The 19,160-nt window shown below is 41.7% G+C and overlaps 1 protein-coding gene across 6 annotated transcripts in view; it reads right to left on the reverse strand.

The window, feature by feature from the left end:
- Nucleotides 1-19,160, reverse strand: part of INPP5A (inositol polyphosphate-5-phosphatase A) — a 234,021-nt gene that overhangs the window by 165,772 nt on the left and 49,089 nt on the right. For 5 of the 6 annotated variants that reach the window (XM_026065676.1, XM_026065677.1, XM_026065672.1 and 2 more), the window contains exons 2-4: nucleotides 18,082-18,123; nucleotides 3,478-3,578; nucleotides 693-780 (exon numbers count right to left, since the gene is read on the reverse strand). In XM_026065676.1, coding sequence (XP_025921461.1) covers nucleotides 693-780; nucleotides 3,478-3,551 — 162 coding nt within the window. In that variant the 5' untranslated portion in view covers nucleotides 3,552-3,578; nucleotides 18,082-18,123. The remainder of the gene's footprint in view (nucleotides 1-692; nucleotides 781-3,477; nucleotides 3,579-18,081; nucleotides 18,124-19,160) is intronic. The other variant, XM_026065674.1, reaches the window with a different exon arrangement.

Raw genomic sequence — 19,160 nt, forward strand, 5'->3', positions numbered from 1 at the left:
AAGAGGCGGCTGCTGTACTGAACAGAAGGGAGAAATCAGCAATTTGCCACTACAGGATTTTTTCTTCTTTCTAGTACAATCGAGCAGCAGTTACCAAAATAAAACAATAGATCTATTTCCATATTGTGCAATCCAGGCAATCATAATACAAATCATTTCCTCTCTGTCTCAAAGGTGACTCCGTGTCATGCTTCATTTTTACATTTACCAAAATATCACTCCCAAACATTTGTGCACTGACTCTTTTCACAATCCCCCACACAAGCAATCCTGAGAATCACTTTTAAAAATCCACAACAAAAATCTTGAGTGCTTGCCAATCTCTGTTCACAGTTAATCGAGCTTCAGAACTGGCACCATCTCAGAGCATCAGACAGTAAAACATTTTCTTGAATGGAAGGTAATTCTGATCCACCGAGAAGGTTAATCGTTAGAGCAAATAACTTTTAGACAAATATTTGAAACAACGGAAAAGACTTTCTGTGAATTCTGACACTACTCATTTTTAAATGGATGCACTTGTGAAATCAGCATGTGTGTGTGTCATACAAAGTAAATACCCTTAGCAAAGATACAATCCTCATCATGATGGAAAGAGCTCACATTCCCACACCAGGCAGGAAAACACCRAACAGTTGAATGGAAGAAAATAACTATACGTTAAATTAATCTCATGGATTATAGCAATTTACCGTAAAATGTTCCTGCGATTTATAATTCTCATCCAGGTAAACTCGAGCTCTGTTGTAGTCTTTCATTGCATCACTTGATAACAGTTCTCTAAAAGACAAAAGAGATTGGAAATATAAAGGGACATGCAAACATACTGCATGGCTTTAGCATCATTCTCTGCATTGAAATGGCCTTCAATACAACGCAAAGGAAGTACAGGCCTTCATGTCATTTTCCCCAAAGATCTCCTGCCATTCTTTCCCAAGAGGTTTGCCGAGACTTCAGAAGCAGCGCAGCACATGGTCACGGCTGGTTTTGTGTTACAGCCATCTGCCTACAAGCTCCGGAGTTGTGAACATCAACTACACTTTACACATGAATCATGATTTTTCTAAGTGCCATTTTAAGGTTGTGAAGGACTCATGACTCTGAGGATCTCCAAACCTGTTAAAACTGGGTGATTCATTGCAAAAGGCCCTACGGTCTCAACTTCAGAGCTTTACTTTCTGGAATACAGTTAAACTGGCAGATTTACTCGCTTCGCGACAGGGTGGAAAGAGCCTTTCGACTTCAGCCCCCGCAGTCAAACTCTCGGACGCTCTCGGGTGTCCCGCTGCCCGTCAGCCTGCGCTTTCCTCCCCGCACGAGCTGCTCACCCAGGCTGCCCATCGCACGCCTGTGCTCAGAGCTGTGCTCCAAAACGCTGCAAGCGCCTGAACCTCTCTCCAGGGAGAAAGGACAGACACAGTACTGGACAAAATCTGTCATTTGTATGTCGGAGTTGTAAGCGTGCTGTTCTAAGTGGGCGATTTTTATGAAATTGGGCACGCCTGACGGGGGTGATGGAGACCACAATTCTGCAGTCTTTGGATAAATTCTGATCCAGCAACACGAGTCCCTGGCGCTGCTGTCTTCTGCAAGACGGGCACGTCTCTGCCAGGCTCTAGAGCCCCCTCGTTAGCCACGGCAGCACGTGCTCCTTCCGAGGGCAGCCGCTGCCGAGCGGGAGACGGGCCCTGGGGACGTTACGACAGGGGCAGAACGTCTCTCCCCTTCGCTCTCCGCCTCGCGAAAGGGGATCCGGCAGCCTGCAAACCTCGGGGGYGATTCCGCATGGTCCCACGCGGCGAACCCGGCCGTTGCAAACCACACACCTCATTTTACAGGCATAAAATTGACCCGACGGCTTCTGCGCAGAACTACGCAACGAGCACGCGCTTCACAAGCGCGCGGGAAGCGCAGGACTTATTTCATCTGTTTATTTAAAAAAAAAAAAAGCCCGGCTGTGGCGAGCAGCACAGCAGAGGGCAGTGTTCGCCCGCTCTCGGGGAGGAGGCCCTGCAACCTCGCTCCCAAGCGGCGCCGTCACGGAGGATTAACGATAAAAACCTTATTAAAGTATTCTGCACATTCACACCAGGAATCTCAAATTTTACTAGAGGACGAAGTAAAGAACACTGCAGCTGCAGATTACTTCTCCCTGGATAAAATTAACAGATGCCAGCTATTTAGATCAGATGTTCCCACGGGAAATGGGAGATGTTCCCATGGGAGACGTTCCCATATTTCTTGTGGGCATATACTCCACTGCACTAGACACCAAAAGGAGCAAAACGTGACAAATGGAGCTATTTAAATTACTCAGGGAACCAGGAGGCTTAGTCACGTCAGCTGGGGGTTGGGAACCGGCAACGGGGCAGAGAGGCGAGAACTGTCCGGCTGGTCACCGCTGGGAATCGCCTCGTTATACGCAATGACACGCAACGGCTGGCGGCGGGAAATGCCACCGCCGTGCCACCGCCCGGTGTCCCCGGCCGACAGCTACGCTCGTCGTCCGCATTTCCATAATAAAGTACCTCGGAAGAACCCCTCAGCTATGACTGTTTATACTAGTATTTGAGTAAGGATTTTAAATTCAGTGACTTAATTTTCTGAGCTGTGTTTTAAAACAGCGGCTTATCCACACAAGTCTTTTCAAAGGAAATTATTTCATTTACATGGAAATTTCTAATGGAGRTGCAGCATCAGCAATTGCTGGAAACCAAACAACTAACAMCTTTTGCCTCGATGTTTTTCCTCAGTTGGCACAGCGTAACACAACTAACTTKTTTTATTTCTTAGTTTTATTTCTTACTTCTCGGAACTCTGCGAATTAGATTTGCTGAGGACTGTGACAGGATAAAACGACACTGTCTTCTGACTAACTGCTCAAGCTGAAACTCTTTTCACCCTGAATTATGGCATTAAATGTTAATTAATTAAATTAAATACACGTCGTGTATTTTTTGTAAACAATTAGTTGTGCTTTCAATTTGTCTTGCTTTACACTTCTACCTTGTCAACTTCTGTTCAACTCGGACCAGTTTCCCAGTATCACCAGCTATTAAAAAAATTACCCTTATTAAAAGGTACGTGGATGCACCTGCCACAGCTACTGCTTAGAAGCACAGCAGTACGTCAGCTAAGTTACGAGCTGGAATGCACTATCCAAACATAAAACTGTTTAATAACTAGACATAACAAAGTTCACGTCAGAGATGATATCAAAGGGAAATATATATTCTGTACCTTGCCGTATTAACAGACCTACAGATTTTTTTAATGGCCAGAGGAGACTTTTATAGTTACTTATCCCGATTTCTTAAATAATACAGAACATAAACATTTGCCTAGTAACATCCTCCTGCAAGGTCATGTGATGTGGTGAAGCTGAAGAAAACTTCAAATCTTATTTACTTCACATGTATAAAGCCTTCCCCCTAGGATCACGTAGCAGCATTACAAAGCAGCTTTCCAGTTACTTACTTAACGAACTTGTCCACGTGAGACATGGAAGCTTCATAGTTTTTTCCTCCAAATTCCTGACAGTGCAAAGCCATGAAGTGGGGCTTGTGTGCATGTACAACCTGAAACACACAGACAAACAGGCATTAACAACGCTACAGATCCACAACTATTAACACACATCGTAAATGAAGCAAAGCCAGATGTGCTATCTCTGAAAGCAGGACTATCAGCTACTATCCGAAAAGTAACTGGCAGAACAGTAATAAGAAACGCGGGGACCATCACATGCTAGGGTACGTGAAAGACTCATAATGCACAATAATTACCTCAAATATTCTTGGCTAACCTTTCCTTTTTTAAAATTTGATTGCGTTCCTAGGCATTTAGAGTAAATGCATTACCTCTTCCAGCTCACTTTGAAGAGGACGTAGACCGTAAGGAGAATCAAAATGTCTTTGTACTGAGAGTTGGAAAAATTCAAAAACCTGAGTTTATTTGTAATTTCTTTTCACTTTTACAAAATGTCTTCATTTATCTCATGACAGAATGCCAATTAGCAATCACATTTGATATTTTTATTTATGGAATTTTTACTTAAATATATATACACACACACACTATAGCATATATACATGCATCTAATACAGAAAATACATACAAGAGACACAAATCCAAACTATTACATTGCACAAAACTAACATTTAAAATAAGTATCTTAAATATCAAATAGCCAGAACTATGATACAATAAACACACTAAAAAGTAGTAGTTTTAGGGGACAACATAGGCTTTTTAGTCTTTCACCAAGTCAAATATGCAGCATTTTTGAATTTACTGTTGCTTTAAACAAATAGTGAATGTTATTTTGTCTTTATAAACTTTCTTTGCATTAATTATATTCAGCATTGCAAACATTGCTTATCTAAAAATGTTTCTGTGTTGGTATTCTGTCTACACAACTTGTGTTTAACGCCGTATTGTCTTGTGAATTAGTGGACACGAGCTACGGAACTATTTCAAATTTTAAAAAGAAAAACAGCATAAAGTAATGCAACACGCTCCAGTGCAAACACGCAGGGTACCTAACACATGTTAAAAAACGTAAATACGACGGGGGGTTATTTCAGCTCAGCGGCACGTCTCTCCTTTCATACTCATTTTTGTCTGATGGTATCCTGCAAGCCTGAAAAGGGATTGACACAATAAGCCTGCGCAGCCATGCTTTTAATTATGGAAATTAACAGCTTAAGAAGGTCTTTTAAAATGTTTCTTTTTTAGCCGCATCATTTGATCTGATGACAGGAAACAAAACTCTTTATTCCTGCCCATGCAAAATAATCTCGTTGGGAATCGAGGCCAAACGCAACGAATTAAGTAGCGGCAAAACCTGGAACACGACCGACATTCACCGAACAAAAGAAAAACTCCATTTCTCTGCTCCTCTTACCTGCCACCCTCCCGCCACGCCGACGTAACGGATCAGCGCGAGCAGGATGTCATTAAAAGGGACGGTGCATCGGCCCCAAGACCTACGGGCACCGCCGCGGCAGCTGCCGGGCGACGCCTCCACCTCTGCTCAAAGCAGTCATTAGACGGGCACCCGCTTAACGACGCTAGCGGGTTAATCGATAGGAGACCTTATCGGTGACGGAYGGCGCATCACGTCTGAGCGACACCATTAATACGGCGGTTTTCACCCGACTCCGAATCGCCCGTAACAGGGTCGCTCACCAACCACACGGTAAATCCAGCAAACTGCAGCATTTCTAACCTAAGCTAGAATCGGACTCAAAAACAGAGGGCGACGGCCGCTGGCGCCCGAGCGATTTCAGACAAGTCGTCACCTCCTCCTCCTCCTCCTCCTCCTCATCTCAGTCTCCCCAGAACGAAGGCAGACCTCGGCACCCATCTGCCCGTGAACCCCCCCGAGGTGCACTACTGACGGGCGCTATACAGGACATAAAGCCTACTACTATATAAAGGGAAAAGCACATGCTTCCTCCCATGTACACGTATGTGGATCTCTGCGCACCTCGCTTAGATGTGAACTGTCACTAAYGAGTCAAATATGGCACATGGCAATCTTGCTTTACAAACCTTCTATCCGTAAGGATTAAGGGCGAACCGGAGCAGGACCCAACGGAAAGTTCAAACTGAAAAAATAAGCGGACTATAGAAGAGACAGCTAAAAAAACCCGGAACCCAAGAAACTGTACCTAACTTGGCACACGCACACATTTCCCTTTGATATAAACACCCCAAAGTGAGGTAAAAAGGAAGCCCTCCACCTCATTCAGTCCAAACCATCCTCATAACGTGGGAGTATCTATATGAAGAATTCCACAAGATCCTGTAGCTTCAGAAAAAGAACGTATTCTGTCTGAAAGGCAGTGTCATAACTGTAGCTATGAACGGTTAAACTCATACCAGCTTATTTTGTCAATTGACAAGCAATTAAAAGAGAAAGCTTTGCTGAGAATCTTCTTCATGCACCTTGCCCTACTCCAAACATAGCACTGCAACAGGACGTGTCTTTTAAACCGGTTTTGAATATATCCCTTCCTTGCTACAGCTATCAGCATTCTGCAGAAAGAAGCTTTGATTTCAAAAAAATCTGAATATCCACCTCAAATTTCAGTAAGAACTGCTAAACAGAAGCTTGAGAACTGAGCTAACCTACGGATGTGACCACCTGCTGGCAGTCCACCAGCGCAAAAGCCATTAAAAACCGAGGAACAACCAAGCAGCCCTATGAAGTCTGGCCGTCTGGCTGGTTTTCTTTAGTATTTTGAAGATAAATATTAACCAAATACAGCCTGTAAAGTCAAACCTCGTAACAGGCTTCATTTGGGATCTGCAGACAACATGCAGGCCTGGCTGCATGCGTTTTATTGCTCCAAATCAGCTTTGGCTTGCAAATACTGATCTTATCTATCTGGATAGCTCTATGAAATTACCATAATTAGAAAACAATTGCAACTATTTAATCTTGTAAAGCAAACATATTCAAGTCTTACTGTTTCAAAGGAACACATCCAGCAACTACCTATCGCAAGGAAAGTGAAAATTTACTGGTATGTCATTTTATTCATTTTAACTGCTACAACTGTTTGCTTCATTAAAACCTCTTCTTACATAGCTGATAACATTAATAAACTGGTAAGATAAAAGTCAAATAAACTGCTTCAAACGGGTTCTAGGAAAAAACTACCTCACATATATTAAACATGAGTAATAGGGAGTCTTGACAGTGGAAGCCTCCATAAAGAAAAACATTGGAGGAATTGCTGTTCCTGTAATGTAGCAAAATAGAAAATACTGAAGTCTGCCAATTATCAGCCTGTAAACTGAGATATGGGACACATTTTTTAGTTCACATTCAAATCCTTGAGAACTTAAAATCACAGCACATTTGGGAAAAAAAAAAATATTTATATATATATATGCTGCTATTTTAATAAGGAAACAGCACTGGCTGAATAGCCCTGACATGTCTTAGTGGAATTCCTTGCAGGTTAAACCACAAAAACACACCTGAATATTAGTTACATCCTCCTGTATAATAAATATCCTTCAACTAAGAGCAAACTGGCTCTGCTTCATTACCTTTTATTACTTTTCTGCTGTAATGGAAGAACAAACAGTACATAAGAATGAATAATGAATACTTCAGAGTTGAAAATTCATAGCTGCCAGAGGTTAAAGACTGTACACAAGATCATATAAACACTGTATTTGCATCTACAGTAGCACAAAGTTTTAAAAAGGATGGGCATTGGTCTGAATTTCCAGATATGCAAAAATAGTGCAGAGGAAGTCGCTTAATTTTTGGAGTATGTGTAATTGAGCAAGATGCTTCATCATTGCTAAGTATAAATACAAATCTGGTGAAAAATATTGTGAGCTACTTTTTCTATTTCTAATCGAATAAAAAAAAATCCAACTTCTAGCTCTTGTTAAGTGATAGTAGAGACTCTGAAAATAACCATAAACAATTATGAGGGCATACTGAAATTCCCTGCTCATGGGACAGGCTCTTCTTCAATCAACATGAAACATCTAACATTACACCTTAGCCATCACGAAGGAACATTATAAAACTCAAAAATGTTCTGTGGTTAAGAAATGTCGAAAATAAGGTTGTCTACGTAACAACAAAAATCCCTATATATCCTTGGCATAGTGTATACTCAAATTTAGCGGACAGACTTCTACACCTTTATCTGCCTGGACCACAACCTACCCCTGCGTAATGGGGTTACTTATCACTGTACGACCTCAAAAGCACATTTGAATATTCACAGTTGAACATTAGTACTGGTGTATTATTATATCGCAGCGGTGACCATAATGGAGAAAGTCATTATCAAGCAATTAGAACTTCAATTTTAATATAATTTAATAATATGCAGTAAATTAAGAATGGGGGGAAAAATTGATACTAATTAGCACAGATGTACAACAGTACAGGTAACTTCATTACCGGCATTTTGAATTCTTTGCTTCTAATGATACTTTAGTGTCATTTAAAGTAATTCCTTAAGGTTTTTTTTAAAACCTTACAAAGGTAATACAGGCACATAACGTCATCAGGTGGGTAAGAAACTTCACATCCTCCCCCTCAAGCCTCTGTCACTTGAGTAAACGCAGCGACAAGTTGTCTAGACCGTTGCTTTCCCTGCGGTCGGCACTGGGGGAACGGGACGCTCCCCAGAGGCGTCCGCAAATCCGCACCGGCAGCGGGGAACCGCGATGCTCGAAGGTCTGGGGCCTCTTCCAAAGCCTGAAAAATCCCGTGCTGCGAGCCGCCTGGCATCCTGCCCCCTGCGACCTTCCCCACCTCCGCTTGGGACTTCCACCCAATTTCAGTGCGGCTCTTCCCAGGGCACGGCTTGGCTTCCTTCCCGGCTGGTCAGGCTTGGCGGACCKTTCCCGGGCAGCTCTCCTGCGCAAAGCTGGTGGCCTGTTGCTACCTGCCCTTCCCGCGCCTCCTTCCCAGCCGCCTTTTCCATCTCAACAGCTCCGGCTCCCTCCCCGGCTCCCCAGTGCACCTTGGTCCTTTCCTCCGGGCTGCCCCGGCTCCAGGACGCAGCCTCCTTGGCCGGTCCGCCCTGGTCCCTGGGGGACACCACAGGCCAGGTCTCACCTCCCGCTCCCGGAAATAAGCCAAGAGCCCACGGGAACACAGGAAAACCGAACAGGGGCTTTTGGTCTGGCCTGACCCCCGAGCCGGGCGATGGGAGCTCACGCGACCCCTTCTTGCCGGGAACAGCGGCTCCTCTCCCGTCTCCTCCAACACTCAGCACGAGGCACACGTGGAAATTTTCAGCTTAAGCAGGGAGCGTTTTTACAAYGTTTATGTGACAGAAACCAATGAGAAGGGTTGAGTAACTGAAAAAATTCTTCCAAATATGAACTGCATTTATGCATCAATACGTACTATAGAAAAAGGAACCAATACATAAAAGAGTCAGACAGAGGGATTAACTAACTTGGAGCCCACGCTCCAAAACATGGAATGCCTGGATAATCCTTCCTAATCTTTCCTATTCTTCTGGCCCCTGYTCCCTGGCAATATGCTGTTTCCAGATTAGACAGTATCTACAGTATCTGAAGCCGTGACTCAGTCGAAACTTGTTCTGTACAGTCACAAACTTTAAGAGGAAGAAGGGAGCCGGGTTTTGAAAAAACAGTGCTTTTCACGAGCTCCCCCGGCTTCGGTGAGCTCATTCACACACACGGATTTCCAAAAAAGCAAGGCTCTCGGCTGGGAAAGGGTAAGGACACACCATTTACATTASTGCGCTTGGGAGAGCGTGCCAAGTCTCAGCTTGTCGCTGCGGCGCAGAAGAGCAGCCGGGGCCAGAAAGCCGGTTTCTGAGCACGATCTGCACAGGATGCCGCAAGTTTCCATGATGTCAGAGCCAGGCTGGCTGCCGGCCCACGTGGCGCCGGGGACGGGCTTCTTCCCCCCGTCAGTCAGCTGGGCTGCGCTCGCGCCTTTCTGCTTGAACGGAAGTCACTGAACCGAGCACATCTTTGGTGAAGCTTTAACTTAGAGAAATACACCAAAATCCAGGAACGCATAAGCTGTACAGCTAAGACAACCGTTTTCACCCTGTTTTTAGGCTATGGTTTTGATAAAGCAAAATGAAAAACCTATCGGAGAAAAAGCTCCTAGACTGAGACTCACTGGGGTTGTTGGGTTCTGTTACAAAGCGTTTCGGGGGATCATCCCCTACAGTTAAACAAATAGGATTAAATCCACTGTAATAACTAAAGAACAAACTTTCTGGGAGGCTGCTTTTTCCTCTTCTTCTCAAAAAGGTTAATACACACACTGTGCTAACCAGCACAGCGTGGAAGCCTCCATACAGTAACACCACGATGGCTTTAAGGTAAGCTTTTTACTTTTGTGTCACTACAAATAAAGGACTCTCAAACATATTAAGTGACATGGCCACTTATGCATCGCATTAGGAAAAAAATCCCTGCCTCCACACTTTTATTTAAATGGACTGCCATGCATGTTACAAAAAGGATTGTACTAAAATTAGTAAAGATTTTCAATAGTTCGAGCTCTTAACATCCTCCCGCCTCAAACACTAAGCTGAAAGGACACGGGGTGGGGAAGGAGGGAAAAACCATCAACAAAAGGCCTTTATCTGGCCCACCCATGCAAACACAGCTTCTTGGCTTTCTCCTGAAATTTCTTGCAACCTACTGTTTTGTTTTTTTTTTCTGTGAACTGACATTAAGTTGGATATTGGACACTTTACACAGGTAGGGCAATAATCCAACTTACATATGCTGTGAACACACAACCATTCACATAACATGTACTTCATCAAATCATCCAATTTCTCGTCAAGCGGTAAACTCCTCCCCATCAAACACATCCTGCTTCAAACCAGCGCTGTCACCATCTGTCTGCTCACTTTCCTCCGAACAACCTTTTCCCTCCCCGTTTCCAACTTCCCCACTCTTCTTTATCCATTCTCTTTCCCCAAACCGCACGTTCCTTCATTTCTTGCACCCTACGTTGCTTCTCGCAAATAACCAGCACAGGAGCTGCGTGAGATTTAGTCGGATATAGCCAGGTCAGGCTTGCAGGATCTTCAGACACGAGGATTTGGCGGGGGAGGAGGAATAAGGGCAGACAGCACAAATCATCATGTTCCGGGCAAGAGTTCTCAGGGAATCCAGCAGAGAGTAGGAGGGCACGTTTGCGAGGAAGGGAAATTTTTACTGAAAAGGCGACAGGAGTCCATGCCAAAATGTTTAAGATCCAAGTAACCCCCCGCTGCTCACAGTCAAGCAATGAGGCATAACAACTAGCAGCAGGACTTCACCGAGTTACACCTCCTTATAAGAAGGTTTTTCTCCCTTAGCTGCAGTTTCTGACTGTAGAGTGCAATGTATGACATACTAGTTTACTTTTTTCTGAAGTACCTTGATTTCAGAAGATTCTTTTCGACTGTAAATACTCTTTTCTCCGCAGAACATTAGAAACTGGAGCAAACGGTGTACTTCGAGACTTCTGCAACATCTCTCCTCTGCAATGCCTGCTTCCAGCCCTTTCTAACAAGGGAAGGGATTTGTTTTCCAACTGTGGTGTCTGTTCTGCTTTTTTTTCTTAGTTAAAAAAAAAAAAGTAATTTCCATACCTTCCAAAAGTTTTGGTCACCTAAAGCCTATTCAGGCCAGGTGATTTTATGGGCTGCCAAAAAGCATTCAGCCAAGATGTTGTGAGCTTCATGCATTATGGCACTGCARTACATTATTTTCTTACTAGTAGGCTCCAAAAGCACAAGCTGCAAGTCTGTGACATTTAAAGTAACTGACTACCAAGAAGATTACCTAGATTCTTAATGGTTATGATCCAAACTATTTAATGAAAGAAAAGGCTYAAAAATGCCTGAATAAAAATAATGAGAATTCTTAATAATCGTAAGGGTAGGGCGAAAATAATGTCAATTATACAAGCAATAATGGTGTTAAATATCAATTTAGTTTCTGTGTAACAGGTAAGTTACTGCAATGTCCATTTCTAAGATGGACGACGAGATTTATCATAACATAGGCATATAATCTATACACATGCCTAAAAAGAATTAAATCATTTTTTCACACCATTCACAAGCCTTATTTGTACCAGCTATAGTTCTCAGAATAAATTAATAGCTATAAGGTCATCAAGGTAAAGTTTCATGGATATGTGCATTGATAGCCTAATTTTGTTGAAAATTAGATTTCTAATTATATTAGAAGTCCATGATCATAGTCTATCTCAGAGAAAATTGTGCTTCCTTTTTTAACACCAATTCCATCCTTAACAAACTGAAAGTTGTTCTATATCACCCTTCTCTTATGGCAAGATTCAAAGTAAAGTAGTCGACCTATTTCTATGTCTGAAAGTCACAGACAATACCCAAGATTTAACTTTGAAATACAGTAGAAGCCTGTGCCTTTTCAAGCACAAGCATGTCTTCATTCATGCAAAGATGTTCTCAAAACAARTTAGCTGCTATCAGCAACTGAAATGGACTTAGAACAAAGTTTAGAGAAAAATCATACTTAAGATAAACAGAACATACATGCACCTACCAACAGGCTTCAGTTATATTTTAATACTAAATACAATCAGTCTGCAGAACACACAGAGACACCAGTCTTGACTTTATCAGGATAGCAATCATAACAACAAACTCTCTATTGTAACTAAAATGCAGAAAATACCATAAAGGAAACCAAAAAAGGAAGCTTTACTTGCATTGTGTCATCTTACTCGAGTTACTACCAGAGTTTTCAAGATGCAGAGAAGAGTGAACCGGGTTACAGAACAAATCATTTCGTTATCAAAAGACGTGCTGTGCCAAAAGAAAATCCTTCCGTCAACTCGTGCCTCAGGGCTCGCGGCCGGGTSACCGGCTCCAGGGCGGTCGCAGTCTTGCTCCCCCACGGCCTGCGCGACTGCACATCTCTTCCCTCTTTGCAACAGCACGGTATTTACATGACCAACCAGAAAATCATTTCAAGGAAGCTAATCCAACCCCAAACAGTCATATATTAGCTGAATTAGTTTTTGCTCCCCCAAGAGTGACAGCACTGGGCCAAGGAGCAGGAGCAACGGTGGCAGCCCCAGCTTGAAGGGGTCTATGGCAGCAGCACCACATACAGAAGAAWGTAAATCTCTAATGTCTATGGCTGTAATGGCTATTTAATCATTTCCATAATCYTGATGGCTTCCTTAAGCAAAGGAGAAAGGGGCTGCAATAACGAACAAAGAAATAAAGAAATAATTCAATCTATTTTGGAAGTTCTACAAGCTTAGGGGAACMAAAAAAAAGCCCAAAACAAAACAGAAACCCACAAATCAGAGCATGCTCTAAATAGTAAGCAAACCRTAACCACAGCACTGTCCTTTCCAACTCTAAGCTTAACAAGAAAATTTAAAAAGTGACTTCTGGGAAGGCAGTCAGCTAATTTAGTGCTCTTTCACTCTTCTTAATCAAAAAAAGAAAGCACAGTTTATACCTTAAGTTTGTACTTCAGAGGTAAAATAGAGCCACAAAAGTCAGTATGTGGCTTTTGTCAACCTCATTAAAATATTTTCTCATTCTTCACCGAAAAGGGGCGGGGGGGGGTGTTTATCATAAAGGAGGTCCTTGAACTTTCAAGGCGAGACCACATACTTGGCAGTCTTAAATCAAACCATCAAGGAATTGCCAAATTCTAGGTTACCGCTTTTAAATGTTTCCTGTTAAGACAGGGAAACAAATCGCTAATCATTAAATCACTTCTCAAATTACTAGCAGCTGGAAGCAGCCGAACCCGAGACCGTGCCTGCCAGCGGCTGGTCCACCCAGGACGCAGGGGCACCGGTGGCATTTGGTTATCAGGGCACCGGCTCGGGTCTGCAGACGACACGACAGTGCTCCAACACCCTGCTCTCCATGGAAGCGGCCAGAGCCTGGGCACGGGTTTCTGGTTTCTGCTTTGCGAAGCAGCAGGGCACGCAGGAGGACGCTCGTTTTCAGGACGCCCTAATGTGGGTTATCGACGCGAAAAACGCAGAACCACAGAATGGCCATCTCCAAGGATGGAGACCCCACAACCTCTCCGTGCAGCTTTGCTCCAGAGCGTGCAACACCTCCGTGGCATCATGGCAGGGCTGTTTCCCCATTATATCGAGCACAGACAGGTATCTGATCACCTCACGCCATCGCTTAAATGGCATGCTTTCAGGAGGAATAAAGCCCACGATCAAGCACAGGAGTCTGTCTGGGCTGTAGGACGCTCCTTGCCTCTGCTCAGCGCCTCCCAAACGGGCAGTCAGATCCTTTTCTAAAATGTCAAGCTCAAATATATTGCAAATTTTGCACTTAGTGARAAGCACAGGTTTACAAATAGATGACGGAAAGCATGAACAATGTAACTACAGACATCACCCAGCAAGAGGAAGACTTGGGAATAGACATGTGATGGAAACACACTCTAACAGCTGATTTTCTTCAGTGAGCTTACTTTCAAAACACTACAAATCAAGGAGAAATAGTCTTATCTTTCTTATTCACATTTACATTTTTTTAAAAAATTAGCTGTTTAGTGAAGTTAGGTCAAGAGGCAAAAGGAGGCAAAATTTGATAATATAGAAGAAAAAATTCTGCTGGTCCAATTCTCATACGATCACATTTCAAGAGAGCAAGTTTCTGAAGTTCAGCTTCTAGAGGTGAACTAAATATAATTCTCAAATTTTAAAAAGGATATGAACAGTTCCGACTTCACAGAAGAAAACCTGAAAACATGAATTCTTAGGATTCTAAAGCTAGAACACATGAATCCCACATTCAGACCCTCTCTGCTCCCTCTAAAGAGCATCAGTACTTGAAAAGTAGATGCTCTGAAAAAACTGCACATTCAAAGAACCACCTTCTTGAGGCAATCCATACAATATCAGAGGCAGAGGGCCTGGGGAGGTTAAAATTCGCTTTTAAGTTGCCAACACATGAACATAGTTTGGGACACATGAACACAGAACTATGTTTGGGAAGGGGATGGAGCAGGAGGAGAAAAGAAAGAAGACGAGAGGACAGCTGAAGTTTTTTTTTTTTTTAAATAGCTAAAATACGCTAACTTTGAAGTCAATATTGCATCCAAGGAAGAGGAGGAGGGTAGGGAAGAATTCTGACTCATTTAGAGAATGCATTTGACGATACTGTGTTTTAACTAAAGTACTGTGATCAGTTTGTGAAGCACAAATAGACACTGATAAACGCATTTCTCAGAAGCCTGTTTCTCATTCTTCAAAGATTTCATTACTAGAGCAGTATCAGAAAAGCTGGCTTTCTTCTTCTACTTCTTCTTCTTTTTTTTTTTTTGCAGAAGCTTATCCAGCTGGGTTTTAAACCTTCTTATTTATCTACTTGTGGCTTTTATCTACCTTTATCTACCTATGGCTTATATCACAGGGAAAGTGTTATGAAGTCACAAAATGGATGTCACGCGTTCGGCAATGGAATCAAATGGAAAAAGTAGAGCAGCAAGCAGGAAAAGCTTTACTATAAATGTAGAGATGGGAGAAAACAGCAGGCAGGCTTTTGACATCGAGGCCATGCTGCTCCTCAAAGGAGCCGGCTGCCAACAGCGTATCAGTGCATTGCCAGCTCCAGTTCTGAACGATATACATGGGAAAGGTGCTGCCGCTTCCTTTGGTATGACAAAATATAATACCTAAAAGTATCCAGAACTGAGTTAAGTTGAACTGTTCCTTCATTTTTTTTCTATTTTTTCCTTGAGGGAAAATAAAAATCTTAATAATAGGAAACTGGTAGAAAATTATCCAGTGTTTGATAGATGTAGCAATTTTAAAAGGCAAGAAATCACACACAATCCAAAACGCAGACTTCAATTTTACAAGACTTGAGATGGATGAATCCAAGGAAAATAGATCAGGCAAAATAACCATTCTCTGCTGCACCAACTCTACTGTCAACACAGGCAATACAACAGTACACTAYAGGAGGGCTGCTATATGCTAGCTGTCATTAAAAACTCAAGTGAAAGTTTATTTAAAACATTTTTAGYAATTCTCAGACAAAACGTGTAATTTAAAGACATTATTAGATCTTTCACATTTTTCATGTTAGTAATTTAAGATATTTGCAGAATAAGGGCATAAGTTTAAAAATTTTAACATGCGATAGTTAAATGTTCTTTTAGTTCTCCAGATGCTATCAGTTTGGGAAATGCATATTGCAAATAATTACTGATAACACATATAAATTGAATAATTTGTATTCCTCTATTGCACCTATTAAAATCCCTTAATTTGTTGGAACTTAAAAACAAGCCACAAAACGCTACTATGTTAAATGTTACTGGAGGTCAATTCAAAGATAAAGACAAACCAACCAACTTCTACCAGTATTTAAGAAAAGAAAACCAGCACTGATATCTCCATTTTGGGGTTTAGTTTCTAGAAACATGTTAAACTTAAATTGATAACTGGCCTTCCTTTTTTTTGTGTGTGTGTGCAGATAATTTTCACCGCTTACAACAGGACTTCACTGTTAGAAGTTACGCAAACTGTATTGACACAGCTCTATATGCAAATTGAATTCCTCAGAAGAATGGAAAAAATTGCGGTCTGTGGTTTATCTGGGTTTCGTGTTTATAAAGAAGTGTTAGAAGTCTTATTACGAGTCATTTTCCAGTACTTGTCATGAATTCAGACTTGCAGTATTTCAGCCCAGCATGTCGAACCCAGATACAAAAGTCAGGCTGTACATTTGCTAGGTTGCTGTATAGCCTAATATCAGGGTCGGGCTGTCCCGAGTACGGCGCAAGACTATTAGCTGCTCCCCTAATGAGCATTTTACGAAGTTTTATCCTGTTTCCTGCTGCATTTGCGAGCGCAGCCYGCGCCGTGGCCCTGCCGCGCGCGCGAGAAACGCAGAAGGGCTGGAGGCCAGCGAGCTGCTCGCTTCCCCGAAACGGGCGGCACCGGGGGGACGCCGCTGCAGCGAGACGGGCTCGGACCCGCTCCGTCCGAGACCGCGCGGACTCGGACCCGACCCGTCGCATCCAGCTGCCGACGRAGCGTTTTCGCCCTGCTTTGAACCTGGCAAACACAAATAGTCCCCGGACCAGAGACAGACCAAGCCCAGGTCCACGTTAGTGGTTTCCGCTCTAGGCTCCTAGCGGCTTTTTCCCCCCGCCTCCTTTTCTTGTTTTTCACAAAATATTCTGAAAGGTTTCTGCAGGGCTCTGGTGCAGAATGGGAAAGTTGCACAAGACCTGATCATTTCTTGTGACACGGAAGAAGCATTTCTCACCCTGCTTTAGCAACAAGTGAGCATGGATGGAAAATGGTTGATAACTATGCAGAGATAAGCAATGTGATGCTGTAAAACATGCAGCCAGAGATCTAAAAAAAATATGGATTATACCTATTTAAATGTAGTTTATATTTTCATCATAGGAAGAGTCTTTTCTGAAAATCTGGACAGGTTTTTAATTAGAATTAGCTGAGAAAGCCTGCACACTTGGAATATCATCTATTAATAGCAGTAATCAATCCAGATGAAAGAAAATAAACAAAAAATATTAATCTTTTGTGAGGCTGACATATAATATAAGAGTGGGTACTCCATTTCAGATTTTTTTCAAATAAATTAAACTTGCCAGAAAAAGCTAACYGCACTATTTTACAATATTACAATAAAGGTTGCACGTTGCACTAGTAACTTGTGCATCTAAATAATTASAGGACATTTTCAGGTAAAAAAGCAAAGATAATATAATAAAATACTGATAATCAAAATATGCTGTAGTTTCATATTAAAACTGATAGGGCAGAATATWGTTCCTTTAAACATTTTTAGATAGGAGATTTAACAATTCTTAAGGAATTTCAAAATCTATCAATTCCGGGTGATGTGATACATACTGTCAGCACTAACACCACRTACAAAGGACGACACCTCTGTGTTGCATCAGTGCTCACACTTTATTGCTTATTTGCATATTTCTACATGACAACTTATTTGCATGTTTCTCCATTGACTCAAAAAGTTAAACAAATCTGTACTGCAACAGCATGTGTTAGAGTGGCTTTTATGCTATAAATAAATAATTTGAAGTTTACACAACATTTTATAATAGGGGTTCAGTTCCTATATTTTCATATTGCCCCAAAAAGAAAAATTTCAAAGGAGGATGGATAGCAGGACTGATCTATTGCAAACCAACATCAAAATTGTTAGGTTTTACTGTCAACRTAAATGTAAACTAGACCTTGTAACACATTTTTTAAAAATTACTCGCATACATTTCTTTCTTGAAGGAGACTTAAAAGACTACTTCATGCCAAACTAATATCATTTTTATAAAATGTCAAAACCTTTTCTGGCAGAGGATTGTAAATGAGAACAAATAATGTCTATACACTGAACTTTTATAATCTTCAGTTAGAAACCCAGAAAAATGCATTTTTTTTAGGACTGACTTTGACTATAAAATAGTTTATGGCTCCAACTCGACAAAGCAGAAAATCGTTGCATAAAAATGTTGTATTATTAACTAAGCTATAGATCATAAAAAAAAAAAGTTTTACCTTACCTGATAAAATTCCCGAAGCCAATTCTTCTGTAAATTTTCTGGCTGAAAGAAAAAACAAAAAAAATTAAGAATAAAGCATTTTTATAATATTTTGATACTTTTTTTCATTGGTATATTCAAAAAAAAATTTTTTTCTACATTTAAAGAGAAAAAAAAAAAAAGGCAGCTGTTAGCACGCTCCTCCCAGAGCCCTAATGGCCAGGCCTCTCCTTTTCAGTTCCAAGTCCCCTCTTCTCAAATTTTCCCCAAGAAGGTGCATTTTGTACGTGACTTCACTACATTTGTACACTTACAATCATATCAAACAAATCAGACTAAAAATATGAAATACGTGCTTTTTAGAAGCACAAAACTTTACATGAACTGCTGATACCCAGCTTTCAAAATTCGAGAACACAGATGCAAATTACATAGATGGACTTTTAATGAACCAGCTTAAAGAGACTACYGTGCTTTTGGGGGATATTGGAAGTACATTAGGACTCCTGTCAAGGATAAACTTGGAGAAGCGTTTCGAGATTGCTACAAAAGTTCTGAAAACTAAAGAAGTAAAAATATAATGAGAAGTACAAAGTTCTGCCTTTCCCAAAGCATACAGCACCCTAGATACAATTATGGAGATACATAAAACCGATTTTTGCACAGCGAATGTACAGCTAAACCTCAACCTTCAACATCAACACTCCCTGCTAATTTTCACATCAAATCCCCATGAATTGGGAGCAAAACCCAAATCAGACTCCTCTCCTATAGAAACAGCAAGCGAGCCTGGTATCTGCGGTAGGTAGCAAACGCAGTGAACTGGAAACCAGAAGATGCCTCAACATCCTCACTTCAGCAACAGCCTCCGACCAGCTGGTGTCATAACTAAYGCAGACACAAAATTTCTGTCCTGCTCTATTTCCCTTCAAATGTGTTTTCAAGCAGTTAAAGACAATGTTAAACTCATTCATTTATATGAATWAAGATTCATATAAGCTGTTGAAGGAAGATTTGCTCATAGGTGGCCAAAAAGAATTGTGAGTAGTCACAAAATAAGCTTTTTAAAAAAAATGTTGAGGGGCTTTTCACCCGCTAAT

The sequence above is a fragment of the Apteryx rowi genome, unplaced genomic scaffold (genome assembly GCF_003343035.1).
Source record: "Apteryx rowi isolate R43461 unplaced genomic scaffold, aptRow1 scaffold_23, whole genome shotgun sequence".
In the NCBI taxonomy this organism is placed as follows: Eukaryota; Metazoa; Chordata; class Aves; order Apterygiformes; family Apterygidae; genus Apteryx; species Apteryx rowi.